Below are 26,517 nucleotides of genomic sequence, written 5' to 3'. Positions count from 1 at the left end.
TCCTGGTTTTACGAGCGCAATCACAAAACCCGAGAGGGATTTTGTTTACGCTCCGTGCAATCCCGCATGCGGTCTGCAATCGGAGCTTCCTATTCTAAATATAAAGTGACGCATGCACATAGTGAAATGTAATGGTTAAAAGAAAGCCGTGGCTCGGTGGGCATTCTATTAACGGGACAGTGTGTCTTATTCAGCGCCTCCTAGTGGTATAAAAATACTTCATTTATTTAAAAAAATAGATTTAGATAAGAAGAAAAAAATACACGAACTATCATTTTTAAAAATATAGGTAGAAAAATGAGCATTTATTTAACATAAGATGAAGCACAACTAAAGAGAGCTGACATATTTGTCAGCCATCTTGATTCCACAGAAAACTAAATAAATGGGGGGAGGTAAAGAAAATAAAAAAGGGAAAGCTAAAATGAGAAACAGGTAAAAGAAAAAGGAAAAATCGGAAAAAGAATAAGAAATCAGCAAATAAAATAATAAAGAAAAGGGGAAAAGAGAAAACGAAAGGGAATAAAAAATGAGAAAAGGGAACAAAGAAAAACAGAAAATAAACAAAGGGAAGAAACAAAAGGGAAAATGAAAAATGGTGGAAAGAGAACATGACGAAAGAAGCAAAACATTGAAACGTAAAGAAAAAAGTTGAGAAAAAAGTGGGTATAATGGAAAAAATGGAGGAAATGGAAAAAAGTACAACAAGAAATGGAGTAAAAAAGGGAATGAATGGAAAATGATTTTTGGTCACTTTGAGTTTCCGCAGTTGTTATTCTTCCCTTGTGCTTTGTAGCACATATATCTGTTTTTGGAAGAGGAACGAGGCTATATTTTCATTTATGTATAATTTTAAATGCTACAGTATTTGTCAAACTGAATTCTGAACAAGTGTGACGTCATAACGACTTCGGCGTGACTCTTACGTCGGTGACGTCATCGCCACTCTCCGACCAGTCGTAAAATGGCCGCCTGAGTCACATATTAAAGGCAAAATCTATTTTAATTAACATTCCACAAACTCATTAATAATTAAAATTTAGTGTTTGGACTGTTATTCAACTTCCACTTCGAGTTGTTTTCCATTTGTATGTTTTACTTTATGAGACACGTTTAACAGCATACAGGTAAGGTGTACTCATTAGCTCATTAGCTCTTTTTGCTATTGTCAAAAAATATATTTCATGTTTTTATTACTTTTATTACGACCCTTACATGTTTAACACTTAGAAATAAACAGTGCTCAAGCTCAGGGATGGATATAATTTGAATTATAGCTTGTTTTCTTTAACAGTGTCTCTGAATGTTTTCCACCCTGCCATTTCCTAACAAACATTGTATATTTTCAATTTGTTTTTTATAAATACATACATTTATACTATACTAAGTTAATATTAGTTACATTCTACGCCTACATTAGTATTATTTGAATATTCATAACATTATTTTTAGCTAATCTGGCTGTAGCTCTTTAGCTGATCACCTTTTAGCTAGCTAACTTTCAACAGATTAATAAAACTTAAACCCCATAACGTTCTGACGGCCCGATGTAATGAAAATAACATGGCAATATTTCCCTTTTGGTTTTTGAATTAAAATTTGAATTATCTTTAAAGTCATTGATTAGACTTGGCACTCCAGGCTAAACATGTAATAAAAACTGAAAAAAGGAAAGAAGGTGAAAGATATGAAAAGATAAATAAGCAAAAACATTTCGAAGCGAGATCTTAGAAACTGGCCTAAGTTGTAAGTGCTCTTTTAGTTGGAAAAGCCTCCGATTCTTTTAAATTCTGTGACATCGACCATACAGGTTTTTATCTAAGATGGTAAGATGGCTGACAATTAACACATTTTATGTCAAATAAATGCAAATTTCTCCAGGAACGAGTATCAGAGTTTGTGTAACTAGATACATTTACTATAATGTGATTCAGTGACTAATTCGGTTACCTTTTGGAAGCGGTAGTGAGTAGCTATAACTAATTACTTTTTTTAAAGTAAAGCGTCCAACATTGATTATTTCTCAATTTGTTGGTGCAACTGATCATTTTTCGTTTCTCACGTTTACAGACGGACTTTCTTGGCCGCGCAATCGTCCCCATATCCTTATACATTTGACGATATGTGGGATGACGTCCATGTCAAAATGCCCTGTTCGAGCAGGAATCCGTCCCCAATGCAAGGTGAGGTACTGTCATCCTATTTCATTAATTCGTGCCGATCACATATTACACATTTCGTTTTTCGTCTTGAGTCATGCCACGGGGCGTATTTTTAACTATACTACAGGTGCTTGAAATGTTTGAAAAGACTTGAATATGAATGTTGTGTTTTCAAAGTTTGACACATGCTTAAATTTGTTGTGAAGGGTTTGTAAATGCTTGAAATCGTTGCCATATTTCTCGGTAGTCTGCCTCAATAGACCGGTGTAGTTCTGTGGTCTGTGCAGCCCTTTGAGACTCCTTGTGATAATAAACTATACAAATAAACATGACTTGACTTTAATTATTTCAGAACAAAAATAGTTTTTCCTCAGTAATTTAGGATTTAGCCGCTGCCCGTCAATGAAGAGAACTGTCTCATCTCTGAAGAGCGGAATGACGCTTTTCACCAAAACACAACAGCAACCAGATGATTAAAGTGCTGTATTTGAATTTAACAGACACACATGGCCACCCACGCATCGGCCCGGTATTGCAGTACCTCCGGGAACGATGCATTCGCTATGATCGCAAGGCTTTAAGGCTAGGACCTTAGCTTGGCCTTTTGGCTGAGAGTAAGAGTCCCGGCTCCTAGGCTTTGTAGCGTATTATGAACTGACCGATAACGGATAATGGATAATGAATAAAGAAGATAGAACAATAACCCTTAAAAAATCCCCCCGAATGTTAATTTTGCTGTGCATTTTAGATTTTACAGTGACAATTCATTTGTCACTTACAATGCTAAGAATAGAAGGGAACACATTGATCATAGATCTAGTTTCATGATTTGCTCTAAAAATGGACCAAATCGATTTTTTTGAATTGTTAGATTGTTACGCGGTCTCAGAAATTCTATGGGAAACAATGAATGAGATATTACTTTAACGGTAATGAAATAAAACCATCCATCCATTATCTGCACTGCTTATCCTCAGTAGGGTCGCGGGGGTGCTGGAGCCCATCCCAGCTATCTTCGGGCTGTGGGCAGGAGACAGCCTCAACTGGTTGCCAGCCAGTCGCAGAGACAGACAACCATTGACTCGCTCATTCTTCCGAGGGACAATTTGGACCAGCCAATTCACCTAACATGCATGTCTTTGGAACGTGGGAGGAAACCGGAGTGCCCGGAGGAAACCCACGCAAGCACGGGGAGAACATGCAAACTCCACATAGGAGGTTCGATCTCATGACCTCAGAACCGTGCCGCACACGTGCTAACCACTGCGCCACCGTGCTGCCCGCGTGAAATAAAACCATTTGAGGCTGTACTCTACCTGCCTCCCCTGGACATCACTGAAAAGAATTACGTCCAACCGTTTTGATAATTGCTTAATCGACAACTAAATCGATTATAAAACTTATTCACCGGCACTTGAATTGCAACAAACACAATTAAATTAAGGGAAACAGCTCTGGCAGTGACCAAGCTACTTTTTTAAAACAACATATTTCTTGTGTCTAAAAAAAAAAAAAAACTGAATTAATATAAGCATTTAATATAGTTATAATTTTATATTTCGTTAATGACAGGTAATCACAGCCTCACCTGCCTCATCTGACTGCACGTCACGAAGCTATAGTACGGAAGTTAGCAAAAAAAAAAGAAGAAAACTCGTTTTGTATTGACTTGGACAAAGTCTTGTTTTTATAGTGCCAAACGATTTTGTAAACAGAGGTTTGTAAACAGCAGCACGGCGGCGCAGTGGTTAGCGTGTGTTTGGCACAGTTCTAAGGCCTTGTGAACCTCCTGTGTGGGTTCAAATCCAGCTACCGGACTTCCTGTGCGGAGTTTGTATGTTCTCTGGGCACTCCGGTTTTCTCCCACATTCCAAAAACAGGTATGTCAGGTGGATTGGCCGGTCCAAATTGTCCCTAGGTGTGAATGAGCGAGCGAGTTGTCTGTCCCTGTGTGCCCTGCGATTGGCTGGCAACCAGTTCAGGGTGTCCCCTGCCCATTGCCTGATGATTGCTGGGATGGGCTCCAGCACCCCCGCGACCCTACTGAGGATAAGCGGTGCAGCTAATGAGATGAGATGAGATGAGGTTTGTAAACAATTCCACGCTAACACACATGTCCAACACCATAGACAGTCTAATGAATAGCATTTATGGAAAATAAATAGTGAGGTAACCTTGTTTCGCAGGGCAGAACAGTGAAAGAAATTACCAGCATCATTCATTATATTTGAAAAAAAATAAAATGATTAAAAGAAAACGCACATATGTGTGATGATATGTTTTTGTCTGCAACTTCTTTTAGACTGGCTTTCCCACTATCTCCCCAGCGTCTTCTATATTGCAGACTCAAGTTTAAAGAATGGTGCGAACAACCTGGAGGGATCCCCTGAGCCCAATGCAGTCACCCCAATACTGCAAACATGAAATTCTGGACTCCAATTAGGACCAGGAATTGAAAACAGGTCGGTCCCTAGATTTGTCTACATGGTTCATTTGCTTCCCTGGCGAGATAAATGTAATCAAGTCACTTTCTGTAGATGTAGAAAACTGGATTGAAGTAGATTCAGGACTTGTTTACTACAAATGGTTCTCCTTGGGATGTATTAATAAGTAAAACGTGTGTAAAGCTTCCGTGGTGCCATACCCAGAACCACAGTGTCACCTGCTCTATTTATATCTGCAGAGGAATCCTGGATTCATAGACTCAGCTGCCACTTCTATTATTACTATTAGCTAATGCTGTAAAAAGTACTCGGCTAACTCGGACGCTATAGCTCCTTTATCCGCTGCCTTATTGCTCGCTACTAATTATGTCCTCACTTTCAAGTGCGGCCGCGTCTTTCAAGTCGAGTTTGCTCAAGCCGTCTCTTTGCCGGACGATTTTGTTAGTGACTGCATGTGAGTTGATGCGATTTGAAAATGAGAGTTAACAGAGTTTCTGAAAATCACTCACAGCTAGGCAATGCCTCTTCAGGACACTATCCGTTTCAATAGCATTTAGTTTCCTTCCGTCCTTCTTTCTTTCTTTCTTTCTTTCTTTCTTTCTTTCTTTCTTCCCTCACTCCCTCCCTCCCTTCTTTCCTTCTATTCTGTCTTTCTTTCTTTCTTCCCTCACTCCCTCCCTCCCTTTTTCCTTCCATTCTGTCTTTCTTTCTTTCTTTCTTTCTTTCTTTCTTTCTTTCTTTCTTTCTTTCTTTATGTCAGTCATTCCTTCCTTTCTTCCTTCATCCCTTGCTATTTTTCTCCCCTGTGTCTTTCCCTAATTACTTGCTTGTTTGCTGCCTTGTTTAATTTATTGAATTACTTTATTTATTTACTTTATTTATTTACTTGAAATATTACCTTTTTTTTAGCTAGCTAGCTGGCTATCTCTCTCTCTCTCTCTCTCTCTCTCTCTCTCTCTCTCTCTCTCTCTCTCTCTCTCTCTCTCTCTCTATCTATCTATCTATCTATCTATCTATCTATCTATCTATCTATCTATCTATCTATCTATCTATCTATCTATCTATCTATCTATCTATCTATCTATCTATCTATCTATCTATCTATCTATCTATCTCTCTATCTCTCTCTCTCTCTCTATCTATCTATCTATCTATCTATCTATCTATCTATCTATCTATCTATCTATCTATCTATCTATCTATCTATCTATCTATCTATCTATCTATCTATCTATCTATCGGTCGTTCTGTCTCTCTGTCTATCTATGCCGACTTCCTTCCCAGTTTGCCTTCTTATTTTCTTTCTTTCTTTTCTTTATCTCTTTCTTTTCGATCAATCTATCCATCCATCTATCTTTCTACCCTCCCTACCTCACTCTTGTCATTTTTTTTACCTCCTTTCTTTGTAATATTTCCTCCTTCTTCACCCTGACCCCCAACAAGCAGTTTTCTTCCCTCTGTAATTTTATTAGGACTTTTTATCCATAGCTAATACTGCTTTGAAAAAAAAGGTGTAGGCCTCGTCTCACTTTTGGACCTCGATCTGTTTGGTTTATGATGTTCTGTTCTAGTCCAACTCCAATGTGTAATGGGTTTAAGGTTATGTAGGTCATCGCTCTTGTGTTCTTCCACACCAAACTCTGAACCTTGGTTGGTGCCCTGGGAACATAAAAAGTGACACTTGCCAGTTCTCTCTAATAGGCAAACTCATCATCACGCTGATGTTGTAATGCAAAGCCTTGCCTTTGTTCCTCAAATTCAGCCTACTTTGTAATTTTGTCGTTATCATGCTTCACAATGACGAGCTGTTTGAAACACAAGCAAGATACTGAATGTTTTATCTATCCCTCACATTTTCTCTTATGCATCCGAAAGTGTCTCCTTGTCCGTCCCACTTGACTTGTGCAAGTCAGCAGAGATGCTCTTGAGTTGCATAAGCCTGACGCTCACACAGCTGCAGCCCGCACAACCCACCACAACTCACATCCCAACCCACCCGCACTACTTAACACTTGTTCAGAACTGGCAACACGGATAGTGGTCACAAATGAAGGAAAGGCTGAGAGGAGTTAGGCGGTTGGGGTTAAGGTGGCACAGTGTAATCCCTCAGACCTGGCAAGATGTCCCGGCATGTTGCACCCCCACTGTTGTCACAGCTTGCACCGTGTAGTGGCTTGAAGATGGAGGGTGGGTGAGGGTAGTTGGGGTTGGGAGGGTAGGGAAACATTATACTTCTGGGATATTGAGTTAAATGTCACTGCGCCGCAATGAGGGAGACACTGACAGGCCGACCCCAATCACAGCCCCCCAAAATCTCAGAGGTCAGAACGCTTGTACAACAGCTGAACAGCAACCGATGATGTTGTCGACCAAATATGATTGGACAAAAGAGTACATAAAAAAAATACACCTGAAACAATACAATTTATCAAGTTGAGTTAGCCCACTTTCCTAATATAAAAGTGATTGTCAGACAGTGTACTTGTGAATCAAACTGCTTTGTTCTGTACCTCATTTGTTCCCAGAATATTCTGAATAAAAAACCTCAACAGAACTGCTCAAATCCAGCGCTTTTTTTTCTCCCTGTATCACAGCTCAAATTTTAAACAAACTTGTGGAGTAAGAAAAGTCATTCTTCATCAGCAGATAGATGATAGCTACATTTTTATTATAGCTTGCTAGTTAGAGACTGTTTATACTTGGGCCTTTTTCTAAGCACAACAAAAGACATAGATTAGCTCCCCATGATGGTACAATGTAGGATATAGTAATTTTGCAGTTCTTTATATTAAAGTACTTATTATATAGTAACAATAACAAAGTATATTTCAATTTCTACAACATTAATTTGACAGGTTGAATGCACATTTGTCTTTGAAATTGGCATTTTTTGAAGTTAGACATTTTACGTAGTCTTGAAGAATTTTGAATTAAAAACAGAAGAACTGAAACTATAGCAACAGGAAACATAAAACCTGTACATAGCGTCAAAGTCCAGTCATTTATATCATGTGTCATCTAAGGCCACATAATCTTCAACAGTGTACTAGACAGTAAGTGGGCATTTATTGATGCAGCAACAAATGACCGACCGGCGTCTTTTTAAACAGTTAATAACGTCAAAGCTGAACATGGCTTGAATAACATGTCAAAATAAGCTCGGTGTAGAATTCAAGGCTGCACTGAGCGACGTTATCAGATCTGAAGGGCGACATCAGCCTTCCAAGCAATCATTCTATATGTCACTCATCATGGTAGAAAATATATTTATTTCACTCACTGTTATCCTCCAATACATGTGGATATATTTTTTGGTCCAACTAATCGCATATTGATTTCAAATAAAGTTTTTTTGTAATTGATTTTATTAAGCATGAGCTTGGTAAACTATTGTTAGCTTTCTCTTCAATTTTTAATAACTAACAAAAATCATCTTGAATGAAAACCCCTTCACTTAAAATAGCAGGAATACACATAATCACATTTTTTTTAACCGTGTTGCTAAGTTGTTCTTTAAAAGTTAGCAAAGCAGAACAAGAACAGTTTGGACATAATAAAAAGAAGAGCGCCATAGCTGTGTGGTGTGTGACACCTGATGTCTTATTGACTTGTAGCGCCAACTTGTAGATCCCAGGACCCCCGCCCGCCTGTTTACGACACTTTAGTGCTGTTTAAACAAATAGTAAATCAACTTTTCATCTGCTCTTTCCTCCGCGGGATCATTTAATTTAATTGAACCTGCAAGATCTGCCTGTCTGTCGGCTATCTAGCTGTCAATCTGCCGGTTGAGCTGCCTGTATTGCTATCTAGACTGCTAACTGCTTGTCGAGAGGCATTCCTGGCCTACCAGAAAATATATCATAAGCGCACACTAGAGGCTTTTTTTGTGGATTTAATGAAATAGTGCCATTGTACTGAATGTTACGGACACTTCAATGCTTTGACTCTGCCACAAGAGGCCATTGTGAGACCAGCTGAGGTTGTTCACTGCTTGTAACAGCGAAAGAAAGGGGAATATAATCTGATCCCCTACATCTATCCATCAGTGCATCTCCTCTGTGGTGCGATTAGGTGTCATGCCGGCTTTGCTCTCAACATTCCTGCTCCTATCCCCCCTCCTCTTGCAAACTTTCATCTCTTATGCAATGTGCATGTTCGATAGAGCCTCAACAGTGTGGAGGCACATATTGCACATTGAGAAAATTCTGAGGATATTCCACCACTCTTGAGCATCTGTAAAATATTTGGTGACTGCAGTGAAGGGTTGTGGTTAATACCTTATCAAAAGGATTTAGACCTATTCAGTGCTGCAGGTGTTTTTGCCTCCAAGTCTTGGTAATCACGTAAAGACGATAAGGAAAAATAATGTACCAAGTTTATAACAATGATTTGTTGATCTGAAGTTCACAAAGGATCGAGTACATTTTGATGTTCATCCTGCAACTTCTCCCAAAAATGTTTTACCTTTTTCTGGGTGACCCCAACTTTCCTAAAGACAAATAAACACCACTGGAAACATTGCCATTGATGTCCATGGATCCCCACGTTTAGTCCCTAACATGTCTCCAACCTTCCGCAATTTCTTCAGTCAAAACCAGTTGAGCTGTCACTCAGTGAACGCTGCCCACCCCCCTGGAAGAAAAAAAAAACCTTCCTGCTGTATGATCCTCTGCGTCGCTCTCTCACCTTCTCTCTTAGTCTTATTCCACTGACCATGCATGTTCCAAAAACAGATCCCATTTTCAACCGTGGTGACACCCCTCCCTCCGACCCACCACTACTTCATCACGTCCTTTCCCAAAATCCAAGCCTCCTTGTACCCATCGTTCCTGTCTCACCTCCCTATTGCCCCACCTCATGCCACGCCCCTCCCTGATGCGGGGCCTCCCAGTCGCCATGTGCGCCCTTGGTGTTGGTATGTGAAGGCGTGTGCCGGCGGGGGGTGTCCACCAATCCTAGAACCCTTTAGGTGGTATAAAACCCTGGGCAAGTATGCACTTATTCGCTCTTTCTGTCAGACCAGCACTCCTGAATTGGAGGGTGCCACTTAAGGGTGAGGGTGGTGGAACAAGGGTGCGCGTACTTGTAGACGAGTAGACCCAACAAGAGAGCGCGGACAGGAACCGTCGGTACGGCCCGTCCTATATCTATCCCAACAGGATGGAGAACGCACACACCAAAGTCCCGGCAGAATGCCTGGCTTATTTCGGCGTGAACGAGCAAACGGGTCTGACGCCCGACCAGTTCAAGAAGAATCTGGACAAGTATGGCTTCAACGGTAAGACAGTGTGTGTAGTCGGGCGAGAGTCTCGGCTTGCTTGGCGACGGCTTTTTTAGCGGGGCCTTGCGACAGCTGCTTGACACATAGCGAGACATTGAGAAGCAGAGATCTTTGAGGGCTTTAAGGGGCTATTTAAAGATAGCCAAAGAAGATGGCTGGAGAGCGAGAGAGACAGGTGACAGGCTCAAGAAGCTGATATATGGGCCGGGGAGCTCGTTTTAATTTTAGGCCAGGGTTCAAAGGGGCGGTCCTTGGATAGTTTAGGATTTAATGATATGCAACATGATTGACCAACAATAGCTAATTACTGTTGACTGTAAACATTTTGTGTGCATTACATTGAATATCTGTTTTCTCTCCTGTTCTTCTCCAGAGCTGCCCGCTGAGGAAGGTAAGCTCTGAAAGGACACCTCTCAGTAGTATTCATGTGACATGCATCTTGTACGATTAGATTCTTAATCATTCAAGTCATGGTGAGACGTAAATGACGAATCAAGGCAACTAAACCCTTCACCTTATTTTCATGAAACATCTCCAAGTCTAAATTTTTAGATGTGGAGTCTACCCATTGATCCAAAATACTTCTCTTCCTAATTCAGCGATATCAAACCCTGTCTAAAACTGAAGTACTTTTACGCAAGCCCAAATAACTTGTTCAGTCAAAGATTTTATTCGTACTGTGAAACTGAGGGAGTCTTTTGGAGCATTGACCTTATAATACAAAGTTCGAAAAGCAGCGATATTCTGCACAGTTTAAATTCGAAGACATCAGGATCATTGAATCAATATATTTCTTCACATTTAAAGTCTGAAATTTCGCTAATTGTCTAACACTGAAGATGTCCTTTGTAATTGTAAATCCAAAACGTGAGATTTCATTCTTCAATTTTGGGATCATTAGGTTTTCATTACGTTAAAGCCAAGTACTTTTTGGTACATGTATACAAAGGAGAGTAAAGTCACCTTGATTCAAACACTGATAATTCATCTTGACCACATTTTGATGACTGAATTCAAGCCTTTCACACGTCTTTTTTTGCACATGTCAGGCAAAAGCATTTGGGAGCTGATTGTTGAGCAGTTCGAGGACTTGCTGGTCAGAATCCTGCTGCTGGCCGCCTGCATCTCTTTTGTAAGTTAAGCACTGGGCGCCTTGTTCCACCATGAGGGTCATTTGAAATCCAGAGTTGAGAACTCAATTGGTGTGAGGGACAACAAGCCCTGTCAAATTCTGTCTTGAACCTCTATCTAAAGCTAGCCCCCACCACCCCACCCCCCAATTTAGTCTCCAGTTCGTCTTCCAAGATCACTCAGTGTATTTCAGAAGATGACAACTTGAGACAAGTTGCGGTGTCGTAGGAGGAGGTGTATTAATTCTGGCTGCCGGCTTTCACTGCCAGCTGTCATGATGGCCTTAGAAGGCGAATATTGAGGGGTGAGAGGGAGGGTTTGAGGGGTTCATGAAAGTGAATAGGGTGGCTGAGGGAGGGAACAGGAGGGTGCAGTGCCGGAGTGAGGCGGGTGGGGGGTTATTTTAAGGGCAACCCGAAGCTGAGGAGAGAAACTGAATCCTTCGGGAAAGGTCAGGACTCAAGGAAGGAACGATGAGCTTTAAGTCGCAAGGACGTCCAGATTCAATTAATATCGATGACGTCATACAATTATGACTCCACCTCCCGTACGATCAAGATGTCTATTTTATTTCTGATTGATAAAACATTAATTGCATGGGTATTATTTTTATCCATTTCTTATGCACAGTCAAACAGACTTCCAACTAAGAACTTCACCCCCCCCCCAAAAAAATCGATGGCCTTTTAAAGTATATTGATGTCTTTGAGGTATAAATTTAAATTTGAATCATCCAGCAACCATTAGAATTTCCTCAACATCAAATTTAAAACAGTGAAGTCCCTTTTTCTGACAATCGCGTTATAAAAATAAAATATAATTCAATACATTTGATGATTGGTTCAATTTCAAGTTTGTATTTATGAAACAGACAATCCAATTCAATATGCTAAGCAAGTTAACTTCAAGGTGCATTGCATAGTTAGAGGCGTCCCTAAAAAGTTTTAAATTAAATATTTTCTCTAGGTTTCTTATTTTCCTCATGCAGAAGTTTTGAAATTGTCCTTGCCCTCATGTAGGTTTTAGATCAGGGGATGGTGTCACAATAGTCTGTAGTATGTGAACCCCTTTGAGACTTTTTGTGATTAAGTGCTATACAAATAAACATGAATGGACTTGACAATTAAGTATGTGTTACAATGCCCATTTGAGTCCAAACAGCCTATATATATATATATATATATATATATATATATATATATATATATATATATATATATATATGCCCTCCGCGCCTATCTGCTTTTATCTTACTTTTATCATTGGTGTTCCATCCACGAAGCACATTACGCAGGGGGATGGGGGGAGAAAAGTGATCTTACCCACATGGTCGTGGTTGATTCAAAGATGAAAATGGTCAAAGTAAGAATAGGTCTGTTTCAAATACAGGCCAAACCCCCAAAAACGTGAAAAAGCAAGAAAGTATTCCAGGGCGTCTAATAATTTCACATATTTGCACGCGCAACAAGAATAGCTGCAATGAAGATTTTATCCAAAAGAGGTTGTCAGCAGGTAGAATATTTGTGAAGTTATATACAATACCTTAGATTAGAAAAAATGTTGACTTAGCTTTGTTATTTTTTCTTGATTAATAATTTAATATTATAATAAAGATATGTAATTTTCGCTTTCATTTTTTGAATTGCTTGATGTCATTACAACATGGGCCTATTAAGATGCCGCCGGCTATTCATTGCAATCAGGTTGGGTTTTGAACACCTTTACACAACGATATAGCTCATAAAAAAGTTAGTTCCCCTAGTTGATACTCAGTTTGCAATCCTGACCTCAATGTTCAATTCGCTGCTCAACAATCTGACTCCCTTTATGTCCTTCAAGGTTCTGGCTTGGTTTGAGGAAGGCGAGGAGACCGTTACAGCCTTCGTGGAGCCTTTTGTCATCCTCCTCATCCTCATTGCTAATGCTGTGGTCGGAGTCTGGCAGGTTAGTGCAATGAACGGGTCTGGACTGGAGAAGGTTTCGAGGGGTCCCTGGCATTTTGGGCAATAACACACCAATCCCGTTACGGTGATGTCAGAAAGCACACGGGCAGGCTCGGGTTACCCCGGGCTGGCCCGCCTCATGCCCGACAGGAACTCTATCACTTTTACAGCGGGCAGTCTCAAAATAGCCTTTGGCTGCTCAGGACGGTGGTATTACACCATTTCACACAACGTACGTAAACAATGTCACACATGTCATTCTATATGTTGTAAACAGAAAAACAAAAACATGACAAAAATATTGTTGTCTTGTTTAATTGCGCGAGAAGATGTTTTAAGAGTGCACCATAATATAATCACATTGATTCTGTTGGATTAATTTAGAGTTTATACAATATGAATTAAGCAGAGAAATCAACGTTTTCATCGATCTCTCTCTAACTTGATGTAGTACTAAATGTCAGTTAACCTCCTAATTTACATCTCAGTTGTTTCGGCACTCTGACCAATCACAGCTCACTGTGTTTGGTCTCGTGATGTTCCCGAGCAGACTGATAAATGGAGAGGTTGAGTCAGAAACTAATTGATATTTTACAAATGTAATATTAATTGAAATTGTGTGTTTTGACTAGAAGGAGCGCATCATACTTTTAGTTCTAAAAACAAACTTGTCTTAAGGAATGAAATCTAGTACTAAAGAAATGATACAACTCATTTTTACTTAAATCGTGTTTCCTTTAAAACAAAGTCAAATAAAACCCTTTGTTGATGAGCTATTGCAGGTCTGTAGAAAATGCACTTTAGCTTAAAATATGTATATTTGTATTTATAATTTAATGTTAAGTAAAAATAAACTTACCAGGCATTTTAAAAAAGTACAAACTAATAAACTCATTGCACACCTTGATAACTTCCTGAAATTACTCCAACTTTTTTTCTCCTGCATTTCATGAATGGAAAAAACTGATTAATCCAGCTCTGCCCTGCCGTTGTCCTCATGATTATGGAGATCTGGCACACTTGGCTCAATCAGTGCAAATCTCTGCAACGAGTCCATAAGAGAATATTACATTATATTAAAAATGTAGCAGACCACTAAACCAGTTTTTATGTATATAATAAAATAAAGTTGAAATTCACTGCTTTAATGTTGGAATAGGGATCTCAGATTTTTCAAATGTATCAAAAAAAAGGTTGTTATTAGCAATCTGGAATAGAATACAATTTAATTGAATATTGCACCTTATTCGCATCACAAAGTTGAAACATTTCAAAAAGTAAATGGTCAGCAATAAAATATTCTCCATTACTGGCTGGTCTCTTAAAAATTAGGTTGTCTAGTCTTCTTAATGTGGTAAGCCCTCTGTGTACATGACAGATGTGCTAGCAGGTATTGGCTGATTCCTGGCGGGCTATTCCAACACCTCTGCAGGCACGCCGTTAAGTGCTTGGCACCGCTGTTGGGCATTAGTCTGGGCAGGAAGGCCATCTAGCCCATGCCAGGGCTTTTTTTTGTATGAGAGCATTTATCATTCTTTTTTGTCAGCCGCAGAACAATGTGTGAGGAAGCCACGCAATGATGGCGCTCATCTTTGTTTATATGTCGCTCATTTACGATGACATCCCCCTTGCTGATGTATCGCCTCTTTTTTTTTTCTTCAAAATTTGAGTCTATTGTGTGTGTTTGCACCACAGGAGCGTAATGCTGAAGATGCCATTGAGGCTCTTAAGGAGTATGAGCCTGAAATGGGCAAAGTCTACCGTTCTGACAGAAAGAGCGTGCAGAGGATCAAGGCCAGGGAAATTGTGCCTGGAGACATCGTTGAGGTGTCTGGTAAGATTCCATTATGTTCTTTTGAGGAATTTGTTTGTGGGGAACCGTCATTCCCAAACTTTTGGCCACCAGAAATGCCAGCTAAATATTTTCCACTAATAATGTATCAGTGATGTACAAGTGGAACCATTCAATTCCAATCCCGTTTTATTTTATTGTGTGAAAAATTTGTCATGCAAAATAAGTGCTTTGGCGCAATACATTTTGTGAAACATTGATTGAAATACGTCTGCAGAGCTCGAGAGTTAGGAATGTTTGGTATGGTAGTCACCCAACATAAATAATAAATACTAAAGTTCCCCTGTAAAAATAAATAAATAAATAAATAAATAAATATATATATATATATATATATATATGTGTATATATATATATATATATATATGTGTATATATATATATATATATATGTATATATATATATGTATATATATATATGTATATATATATATATATATATATATATGTATATAAATCTAATTTTCACAGCAGTGGAGTAGAAGTGGGTAGGCAACAAAATAAGACAAAAAAAAGAAATCAATAAATGTATTACTCTTGTATACACATTCATACACTTGTATACACTTAAGTTCCGCTGTCTCCAATTTTAGGGGAAACTTGGGGAATCTCTTATTGGCAATCAGTAGCCACCTAATTAAAAATCTCTCATTATGAATTTGGTGTGACTTCAAACTATAACCAAATAAAAGTAAACTTATGGATGTAAGAAAAGCATCTGTCAGCGTGATCATTCGACCTAATTATTAGAAACAGAACTAAACAATAATGAAAATATGCTGCAGGTAAACAATTTTTTGTCTTAGAGTGTCTGTCAACGCTAAGCATATTCACGTTTTATATTTAATTTTACCTACTGCAAGTTCACCTCATGACATGTCCATCAACAGACGCACGATTGACTGCGGGTTGAAAGCCGAAGGCCACACGCGCGTCTTGGCTTTTTAAGGCAAGGCCCAGCGAGGGCCGGCGGAGCCACCGCTGGGTTGTGAAAACATGCTGAGCGGAGGAAAACAAAATCACAAAGTATAAATACCCTGGCTAGCACCTGCCGCACCTCTTCTCCCCTCACTGGTCCGTGTACACCTGTTGTCCCTTTGGCTGACAATCCAACACCCGCCTGTGCCTACACGCGCACCCCCTCCCTAACCCGCTGTACTTCATTCTCGCAGGGCATCGGTTTACCCACCGCACCCTTATGAAATCCGTGGATCAAGTATAGAAATGCTGCAGGGATCTCCCTTACAGTCGCTTGCATTTTATGGAGTGTGAAAATAATTAATGTTCCTGCAGAGGGGTATCATATTTATGCAGTCAGTCACCTGCACTAACCAATATATTACTATAAAGAAAATATCAAATTTGTGGGTTATGATAACGTGACAAAACAAGAATTTATCATGGCAATTTTATTAATTTGATTTCACAATATTGCCATTATCGTTACACCACTAGCTATAAAATAAGTCTTGATCAGTGCATTTTTACCTAATGTCGTGTGTTTTTTGTGAAAGCATACAATCTAAATGAGGCAAAGATGCCGTCATTGTAATAGTTTGAATCAGTCCAAAAATATGAATGGAGGATGTTTACCATGTTTTTTGCATGTGATTCCCAGTTGGTGACAAAGTTCCCGCTGACATCAGGCTTGTTTCCATCAAGTCCACCACCCTTCGTGTTGACCAGTCCATCCTCACTGGTAAGCAGTTTGAGGTTATTGGTTGGCTTCAAGTGATAAGTAAGAATTAAATAATGTATCATGACTTTCGAGGGTGATCAAGAATACTTTAAACTCAAGGAAAAATCACGGAAGCTCTTTGAGCTGCAAAACTTTAATTATATCACTCTGTGACCAATATGCATTTTCTACTTCACAAGACATGAATCTTTTTGAATGTCAGTGCAATCATGGGTCAACCACTTTTATCTCCTTGTTAGATGCCAGCATGTTGCTCAAAATGTTTTAAAACAATTAACAGTGGTACATAAGAATTCTAAAGTTCAGCTGTAAAGACTCTAAGGGAACGTTCAATGTGTATTGATCAAAACTCCTGGTTGTTTTCATCACAATTGCCTCATTTCATGTGTCAGGTGAGTCGGTCAGTGTGATCAAGCACACCGAGTCTGTTCCCGACCTAAGAGCCGTCAACCAGGACAAGAAGAACATGCTTTTCTCTGTGAGCTTCCTACCAACTTTGTTGTTTCTTCCAGCTCTTCCAAACAACTTAATTTCCTACTCTCCACTGCAGGGCACCAATATCGCAGCCGGCAAAGCTATCGGCGTGGCTGTGGCCACCGGAGTCTCCACGGAAATCGGCAAGATCCGCGACCAGATGGCCGCCACCGAGCAGGAGAAGACCCCTCTGCAGGCCAAACTTGATGAGTTCGGCGAGCAACTGTCCAAGGTTATCTCTCTGATCTGCGTTGCCGTCTGGGCCATCAACATTGGCCACTTTAACGACCCCGTCCACGGAGGATCTTGGATCCGCGGTGCCGTCTACTACTTCAAGATTGCTGTCGCTTTGGCTGTGGCCGCCATCCCTGAGGGTGAGACGTCCGGTGTCTTTTTCCAATGTCTCTTCTGTGGGGATAAGCAACAAACAAACAAGGTTCTCTTTTCCTCAGGTCTGCCCGCTGTCATCACCACCTGCCTGGCCCTCGGAACCCGTCGTATGGCTAAGAAGAACGCCATTGTCAGAAGCCTGCCCTCTGTGGAGACCCTTGGCTGCACCTCAGTCATCTGCTCCGACAAGACCGGCACCCTCACCACCAACCAGATGTGTGTGACCAAGGTGAGTCCATTAGAAAAGTCAATCAGGCCAAAGCAAGTTGTTTCGCACGCTTGACAAGGCCTGACGAGTTCCTGCTCCGCAGATGTTCATTGTCAAGAACGTTGAGGGCAGCCACGTTGACCTTGATGCCTTTGATATCTCCGGATCCAAGTACACCCCTGAGGGCGAGGTGTAAGTTTCCAGCTCTTAATACATTCATTGTCGGCCTACTAAAACGGAAAAATAACATTTTGACATCAATAGCTGTCATTGGCACTGATATCAGTCAGTGGTGGTCAATGCAATTGCTTCCTGTGTTTCAAACAACGTCTTAAAACCATCACATATCACATTTTGCAGTTCTCAGGCTGGTGCAAAGACCAACTGCAGTGTCTATGACGGTCTCGTGGAGCTTGCCACCATCTGCGCTCTGTGCAATGACTCCTCTCTGGACTACAATGAGGTAGGGCCTGCGATACACTTCCCCCAGTTTTGCTATGTGTTGCGGACCAGTCAGGGCCAATTACTGTCTTCGATTTTAACAGTCCAAGAAGATCTATGAGAAGGTCGGTGAAGCCACTGAAACCGCCCTGTGCTGCCTGGTTGAGAAGATGAATGTGTTCAACTCCAGCGTGAAGAACCTTTCCAAAATTGAGAGGGCCAACGCTTGCTGCTCTGTAAGATTCAGCTCAATAATTTATATCCCATAAGGTTTTAGTGGTTGTTGCTATTGTTCTTCTTGATCTTTGTATACTTTAGACTCTGAAAATATACCAATAGTTTAGGCGTTAATGATAATAGTGTCTATTAATTATGTTAAAAGTGAGTGTCATGTCTTAAAGGTAGTGTGCATAGTTTAAGGTCTCCTTTAAATAAAAAAAGGTATTAAGTATGTGTTAACAATGCCCAACTGAGTTAAAAGACCCTCTATATAGTTTTTTTCTCCAAGTCTATCTGCTTTTGTCTTACTTTTATCTTCGGTGTTCCGGCCACAGAGCACATTACACTGGAGGGAAGGAGGCAGGGGGGATGAAGGGCAGAAGAGTGTTTTTCAAGTGCTTGCTTGAGGTTTCCTTTAATTCTAGGATGAAAATGGTGAAAGTAAGAAAAGCAATGCTCTAAATACAGTCCAAAAAGCTAACCTAAACCCCCAAAAAGATGAAAAAAGAAGAGTTTATTTAAGTGTGTCTAAGAGAGACACATACTTGCACACGCCGATACAAGCAGCTTGACAGAGGCTGCAATGATGATTTCAGCCAGAAGTTGGCGACAGCAAGTAGATCATTTTAAAGTCATGAAGACCACCTTTACCTGGGCTTGATATAACCCTACTTTTATAACTTAATTAAAGTGATAGGATATACAAACACATTTGACTTAAGAAAATCTTCCTGAAACTATTTATGTTTGTAAACTGGACACTACCTACCTGTTTTTTGAGTCCTTGCATTTATTGGTCTCTTTCTTATTTCTAGGGACATTAATTTGACAGAAATTAACTGTTTGAAATGGTTGTTAAGTAAATGTTTATCAATTCTTGGTCTAAAGGTCATCAAGCAGCTCATGAAGAAGAACTTCACTCTGGAGTTCTCCCGTGACAGGAAATCTATGTCCGTGTACTGCACCCCCACCAAGGGTGAGGGCGGTGCCAAGATGTTTGTGAAGGTTGGTGCCTTTCTCTCTGGCCAAGTGTTTCAAATCTCCAAGCCAAAGATATTATAACAACCTGTCTCCGTAGGGCGCCCCCGAAGGTGTGATCGACAGGTGCATGTACGTGCGCGTTGGCACCACCCGCGTTCCCCTGACCAACGCCATCAGGGAGAAGATCATGACTGTCATTAGGGACTGGGGTACCGGCCGTGACACCCTGCGTTGCCTGGCCCTGGCCACCTGCGATAACCCTCTTAAGCCTGAGGAGATGAACTTGGAGGACTCCACCAAGTTCGCCGAGTACGAGGTGAGAGCTCGATGGCAAGTCGCATGAAAAGTATGCAAGATTTACAAGGTCCGATCGTTAACGCCTCCCCGGCGCGCTTTCTCTGCAGACTGACCTGACCTTTGTTGGCTGCGTTGGAATGTTGGACCCCCCTCGCAAGGAAGTATCTAGCTCCATCGAGCTGTGCAGAGCTGCCGGAATCCGTGTCATTATGATTACTGGTTTGTATTCAGTGTTATTGTATGTTCTCACGTAAGCCTAAAAATATGGGCAATTTCATTAGCTTAGCTTGTACAAACATTCTATAACATTACAAGTCACAAGCAATTCATTTCTGGCCCATTTTGTCCTATTTATGTATAACAGGGTTTTAGTATGTATGCAATGATTCTTAAATTTTTTTTTTCCTGCTATTTCCCACCCGCAAATAGTTTGTAATTCTAAGGAGACTTTGCTCAAAATATAACACAGCGAGCTCTTTCACTCTAAAGGACAGCATTTATTGTTTAGCGGTAAAAAAAGAACACCTTCATTCATTAAAAAAAACATATTCATTTATATAATAAGCAATAATACATGAGCTATCACACAAAAATCTATTTTAATATTACTCATAGGTTGAGAAAGTACCGTTTATTTGACATAACATGAGCCTAAAGCAGAGATGTCCAACGTGATGCCCTAAGACCACATTAGTAGCCTGGAGAATTGTTCTAAAATTATATCATGGTTCGTTGTGATTTTCTAGGAAATTTGATTTCTAAGTGGCATAATGCTTAGTGGTTAATTGAGCCTATTTTAATTACATTTTAATTATAATTACAACGTGATATTTTTTTGCATTCTTGCTGCTGCGGGTCTATAGCTGGTATTTTTCCTTGTGCTTTTTAGCACTCATTTTGGTTGCACGGTCAGTTAGTCACTAACACATTTAGCAACATTTAGAGGTTAATTAATTCTTGCTGGCCTTTTGAAAAAGGTTGAGAGCCACTAACTTAATGTCTATTAGATGGGCTTGTGTCAGAGGCCAGTCCCTTGTAAATATTTGCCTATTCATCCTACGTTTCTATTTGATCCCATTTTCTTTTAATTCTTTTATTACACGTTTATCCTGAAGTGCCACGTCTAATCTCATAAACATTGTTCATTACATTGTTAATAATGACAAAAAGGACAATTCTATTGTATTCTATCACCTCTCAGGTGACAACAAGGGAACCGCCATCGCCATCTGCCGTCGTATTGGCATCTTCAGCGAGGACGAGGACGTGGAGAGCAAGGCCTACACCGGACGCGAGTTTGATGACCTTCCTTTGCACGAGCAGTCCGAGGCCGTCCGCAGAGCTTGTTGCTTTGCCCGTGTGGAGCCGTCCCACAAGTCCAAGATTGTTGAGTTTCTGCAGGGTTATGATGACATTACTGCTATGGTAAGAAGTCAGCTAAACATGCGATTTACAATGAGTATTATCTACCCTATTTTTGTCAGCTACAGTTTGTGGCTGCAGGAAAATGATCCAATTCCATCTATTTAGCAAATTTCGTCCTCTCGCTGTAGACCGGAGACGGTGTGAACGATGCCCCCGCCCTGAAGAAGGCCGAGATTGGCATCGCTATGGGCTCTGGCACTGCCGTTGCCAAGTCTGCCTCTGAGATGGTCCTGGCTGACGACAACTTCTCTTCCATTGTGGCAGCTGTTGAGGAGGGCAGAGCCATCTACAACAACATGAAGCAGTTCATCCGCTACCTTATCTCCTCCAACGTGGGTGAGGTCGTCTGGTGAGTAAGCTCCACAAGGAAAACACTTGACTCCAAGACTGCATTGATGATCCCTCCACTGCTGTGTGGGCAGTCCGGGTCCTTGTCAGAATATTGAGTTGAAAAAACATCTGCAAGAGGGGTCTCAAACTCAATAGACTCAAAGACCGCCGGAATTAGGTTCCAGGAAAAGCGGGGCGACGTTGCATCAAACATTCCACTATTCTCATATATATACACCAGTATTTGTTTCTTCGCAAAATCAGATCTAAAGATAAAAACTGTATTTATAATTAAATAGAAAATAAGGAATCCAGTAATAAGTAAATAGTAATCAAATTTTCTCTCTCTCTCTCTGTCTCTCTGTCTCTCTCTCTCTCTGTGTCTTTCTGTCTGTCTCTGTCACTTTCTTTTTCTCTGTCTCTGTGTCTCTGTGTATCTGGGTTTCTTTTTTTGTGTCTCTGTTTGTCTGTCTTTCTCCGTCTTTTTTTCTGTGTCTATGTCTGTCTTTCAGTCTCTCTCTTTCTCTCTCTCTCTCTCTCTCTCTGTGTCTTTCTGTCTGTCTCTGTCACTTTCTTTTTCTCTGTCTCTGTGTCTCTGCGTATCTGGGTTTCTTTTTTTGTGTCTCTGTTTGTCTGTCTTTCTCCGTCTTTTTTTCTGTGTCTATGTCTGTCTTTCAGTCTCTCTCTTTCTCTCTCTGTGATTCTCTCTTGCTCTCTCTGTCTCAGTCTTTACTTCTCTGTCTCTCTCTCTCTCTGCTTTCCCCTGTCTCACCCTCTGTCTCCCTGTTTCCTTCTGTCTCTCTTTATCCCTTTCTTTATTTGTCTCTTTCTTTCTTTGCCAATCTGTTTATCTCTCTCTCTGTGTGTCCTCTGCCTCTGTCTCTCTCTTTCTCTCTCTTTCTAATTTGGTGCGTCTTATGCTTATGTTTTGCTCACACTTTAATTGTGGCTGTATTTGTGAGTGAATTGTTCCCAATTTTGACCTCGGCCTATCTAATGAGCACGAAGCTAGCATCCATATCAAGATCGTGGGCTGCACCGACATTAAACTTTAGTATTAAAGCAGTGACTTCAAACTATCATCACACAGGCGGCAAATGTAGGGTGAGAAGCTAGGTCATCCGGAAGAGACTCAGTATAGAGCCGCTTCTATTTCGCATTGAGAGGAGCAAGTCAAGGTGGCTCGGGCATCTGATAAGGATGCCACAAGAACGCCTCCCTTGGGAGGTGTTTATGGACCTGTCCCACGAGCAGGAGGCCCCGACGACGACCTAGGACAAGCTGGAGTGACTATGTCTCTAGGCCAGTTGGGAACTCCCCGGGATCCTGTCGGATAAGCCGAATGAAGTGGCTGGGATAGATATAGGGAGGTCTGGGCTTCCCTGCTGAGGCTACTGCCCATGCTAACAGATCCCGGATGGCAATGGATGGATGGAGGAGTCGCAAATGGCCCTCTGGTGGAGTTTGAGACCCCTGATCTATATTCTGCAGTACTCTGCCTCTACAAGACCCTCTTTGGACTTCTCCTATTTGTCTTGCTAGTATCTTCCTGACTGCCGCTCTGGGTCTCCCTGAGGCTTTGATCCCGGTCCAGCTTCTGTGGGTCAACCTGGTGACTGACGGTCTGCCCGCCACCGCCCTGGGCTTCAACCCCCCTGATCTGGACATCATGGGCAAGCCCCCACGTTCCCCCAAAGAGCCTCTGATCTCTGGATGGCTGTTCTTCAGATACATGGCCATCGGTGGTATGTGGCCCCTATAGTCATTTGTGGATGTATTTTGTTTTTTACCCACACTGGGGATTTCCTGCAGGATACGTCGGTGCTGCTACCGTTGGAGGAGCTGCCTGGTGGTTTTTGTATGACTCCACCGGTCCTGGAGTCACCTACCACCAGTTGGTAGGTGTTTGCCTCTTCATCATGTGGTGAGGCTCCATTTCAAGATACGCACTGAGGCCCTCAATTCTCCTCCCTTTCAGTCCCACTTTATGCAGTGCCACGATGAGAACGAAGACTTCGCAGATGTTGATTGTGAAATATTTGAGGCTGCTCCTCCCATGACCATGGCTCTTTCCGTCCTGGTCACCATTGAGATGTGCAACGCCCTCAACAGGTACCTCCATGAATACAAGAGGAGTGTGAACATCAGTAGATTAATTCTTCTGTGTTTTTCTCTAGCTTGTCTGAGAACCAGTCCCTGATCCGCATGCCCCCATGGAGCAACTTCTGGCTTCTCGCTGCCATGTCCCTCTCCATGTCCCTGCACTTCATGATCATCTACGTCGACCCACTGCCCGTAAGTTTATTGCTGATGCTAAGATTTTCACTTAAAAGAAAGAAATTCCATTACTTTTTTTAATGTCTTCTTAATCAAAATAGATTAATCCATCCCAATGACCTAAATACTTTCTGAATACTAATAGGTACAGTCGCCGATGTTTCTTTCAAGCTGTGCCACTGACTCCTAAATGTTCTCCACCCCTCAGATGATCTTCAAGTTAACCCATCTCTCTGTAGAACAGTGGCTTATGGTGCTTAAACTTTCCTTCCCCGTTATCCTGATTGACGAGGTGTTGAAGTTTTTTGCCCGTAACTACGTTGAGTGTAAGTATTTGAGAATTTTCCCTCTTTCTGACGTAACAAGTTTGATGACCTGAATTCTCTAAACAAAAAGGTTTATTTCTCATTTTTATAAACTTTATGATAATTCCATTCTCCAAGTTCAATCACACCTGTCTTACCATTGATCCTCCATTCATTGTCACATTAACACCTTTCTGTTGATTTCCAGGCTAATTCACTCCACCATCACCATTAGCCTGTAACTTAAGTAAGGTATTATAAAGTTGTCAAATTGTACAAGTATTTTTTGTCTTATTGCATGTCATTGTTTCGTCCTATGTGTCCTCATGCACATCCACCAGGCATGTGCATCATTTGCGAACTGTACTTATTGTTCATGTGTTCCGAACAAGTTGTATGCAACGAGTTTAGCTCCTTTCCATTTTTCTTGCATTGGCATTTGTGCTAATTATTGTGAGCTTATAGATTTTCTAGGCTCTGTAGCGTAATTCAATGCTGTGGTGCCTTGACCAGAGAAGACAAAAGACTAAGAAGCAATATCAAAGTTTTCACAGTTCACGGATCCCTTAACCACCAGTGTCATAGGAGCTCCATGTCCTGTGGTGTATCTTGGGCAAGTAATGAAACAAAAAACTGAAAAAAAATAAAAATGGATGTGGTGCTTCAAAAAGGAGGAGCTTAAAATAAATATTCAACTTGCCTCTTCATATCAAATAATCATTTATATGACTAATTGACCCCAATATTGTATTTTAGTTATACTACAAAAATACTACAGTTTTACTACAAAAATCATACTATGGAAATACTACAAAAATGCTACAGAAATGCTACAAAATACTCTTGGAAATATGACAAAAACACACACTTGCATATTACCCTATTTTTTATTACAGTGTGTATTTTCCGTAGCACTATTTAAATACTCTATAGCAAAACGTTATATTGGGTATTTTTGTATTCTATATCTTTATTTTATTATTTTATTTTTCAACACAAGGATACTGCTGGAAGTGTGAATTTCCCTAAGGGGATGAATAAAATTATCTATCTATCTATCCATCTATCTATCTACAAAAATGCAACAAATAAACTACAACTTAAGTAATAGTACAAAACTAAATATCAAATTTAGATCTCAAAACAGGGACCTAATATATTAGGTTGCCTTAATTGTGAGTTTTGCAACCAATTTGATGAAACTGATCTATTCAAAAACAAATATAAAGAAGTATAACACCTGCAGGTGTATTTATTCACGGTTCCCTTGGGTAGGGGTTTGGTCCCTCCCATGAAACAGATAATATGGGTTTCCATGGATACCAGTAGCAGGACAAGCACCCTGTTTTAACTCAGATACAGCACCTTCATCATTTGGTCACTGTTGTTTTTTGGTATAAAGCGTCATCGAATACTATTACTGGGGAAACTAATTTTTGAATAGAAGTGTCAGGACCAGACCGGAAACAGGACCCACTTGTGTGACGCTTACCACAAGTTTTATTGAAAGAGAGAGGAAGGGCCGCGCCCACGATCCGGTGTTCGCTGGGTGCGGGAATCAAGTCGCTCTCGTACTCTGATTGTGATCCGAACGCAGAAGTGGATCTTCCATAGCGAGCGATGGCGCTGTCAGGGGCGGAAAACTGGTCGGTAGCTGGGACTGGGAGAGCAAGACGTGGTCGGGGTTGGAAACGAGTTGTAAGCCGGGATGGGAGAGCAGACGTGTCGGGATCAAAAACGGGTCGTAAGTCGGGACGGGAGAGCAGACGTGTTCGGGATCAAAACAGGTCGTAGCGAGAGAGAAACAGGTGCAAAAAACAGGACAGGCGTGAGTCAGGGTCAAAAAGGCTTGCCTAGTTTACAACAGGGGATTGACAGGACAGGGTTCAAATAGTGACAGGGAGCCAATCAGAACCCGAGGCGGTTGGCGCCAAATGAGCGGGCACAAGTGATTCACATCGGTAATCACGACAAAAGCTATTTTGGAGTGTGAACATCGCTAAACTGCTGCTTGTTATAAATGAATGCTAAACATTTGTCTTGCAACCGACGAAAAGAGAAAAGAATCCCGTCGGTTCCCTCTTAGGTTGAGGTACCACTGTAATTGAATTAGTATAAGAGAAGCTTTTTGTGTCATTTGATGACATATCTAAAGCTGTAAGTTTCTGCTTTTGGTAGAGTAAGCTTTTTTCAACGTTGCCTTGTTTCTGTCTGTTTTTAGGGAAAACCTTCCTAAAAACATTTGCAGAGCAACTTCTTTCTCTGTTAATTTTGCAACACAACACATACCCCCTCCCCCTTTTTTAACTGATTTGCTTTCTCTTGACAGGTACAGAAGCTAAATAGAGATGTAGAAGGAGATCTTAAAAGGGTTGGATAGAAATAGTTGGAGAAGAGCCAAGAGAGAGAGAACGAGAGAACGGAAGCATCACAACCACAAGGCCCAACTGAACTAACCAACTGAGGAGAGAAGATAAAATACAGGGAAATGTGCCCCAAAAAAATCAACAAAACAGGTCAAAAATTGATATAAAAATAGCATCTCTAATAGGAAAGGAGATTGACGTTTTAAACCAGGGAGACATCCCCGCAAATTCAAAGTATTTAAGATTTTATTCTAAGAACTGGTGTATTAAAAGTGACTTTTTTGTTAAACTTG

The 26,517-nt window shown here is 40.8% G+C and overlaps 1 protein-coding gene across 6 annotated transcripts; it reads left to right on the top strand.

Moving 5' to 3' along the window:
- Positions 1-946: 946 nt before the first annotated feature.
- Positions 947-26,517, top strand: atp2a1l (ATPase sarcoplasmic/endoplasmic reticulum Ca2+ transporting 1, like). 6 transcript variants are annotated; one of them, XM_088323090.1, is made up of 25 exons: positions 947-1,127; positions 2,071-2,183; positions 4,507-4,624; positions 10,261-10,278; positions 10,937-11,019; positions 12,858-12,962; positions 14,657-14,795; positions 16,431-16,511; positions 16,904-16,989; positions 17,062-17,359; positions 17,438-17,604; positions 17,687-17,775; positions 17,944-18,046; positions 18,129-18,260; positions 19,132-19,248; positions 19,322-19,540; positions 19,629-19,740; positions 20,723-20,946; positions 21,075-21,295; positions 22,819-23,021; positions 23,089-23,174; positions 23,255-23,388; positions 23,454-23,571; positions 23,762-23,879; positions 26,188-26,517. In XM_088323090.1, the coding sequence occupies exons 7-25, from the start codon at positions 14,708-14,710 to the stop codon at positions 26,202-26,204; spliced, it is 2,613 nt and encodes an 870-aa protein (XP_088179216.1). In that variant the 5' UTR covers positions 947-1,127; positions 2,071-2,183; positions 4,507-4,624; positions 10,261-10,278; positions 10,937-11,019; positions 12,858-12,962; positions 14,657-14,707; the 3' UTR covers positions 26,205-26,517. The 6 variants fall into 6 exon arrangements, with proteins under 6 accessions (XP_088179216.1, XP_088179215.1, XP_088179214.1 ...); XM_088323089.1 differs by having other exon boundaries at positions 4,490-4,624; XM_088323088.1 differs by having other exon boundaries at positions 4,465-4,624.

This window comes from Urocampus carinirostris, chromosome 19 (assembly GCF_059441175.1).
Source record: "Urocampus carinirostris isolate Australia breed hairy pipefish chromosome 19, RoL_Ucar_1.0, whole genome shotgun sequence".
NCBI lineage: Eukaryota > Metazoa > Chordata > Actinopteri > Syngnathiformes > Syngnathidae > Urocampus > Urocampus carinirostris.
Note: the sequence above shows the minus strand (reverse complement) of the source record. Positions and strands in the feature narration are given on the sequence as shown.

Bases quoted from the DNA above. Each gene is read 5' to 3' on its own strand.
- atp2a1l (XM_088323085.1), top strand. From the start codon at position 9,767: ATGGAGAACGCACACACCAAAGTCCCGGCAGAATGCCTGGCTTATTTC. The intron at 23,022-23,088 runs GTATGTGGCCCC...GATTTCCTGCAG, and splicing joins CAGATACATGGCCATCGGTG to GATACGTCGGTGCTGCTACC. The intron at 23,389-23,453 runs GTACCTCCATGA...GTTTTTCTCTAG, and splicing joins ATGTGCAACGCCCTCAACAG to CTTGTCTGAGAACCAGTCCC.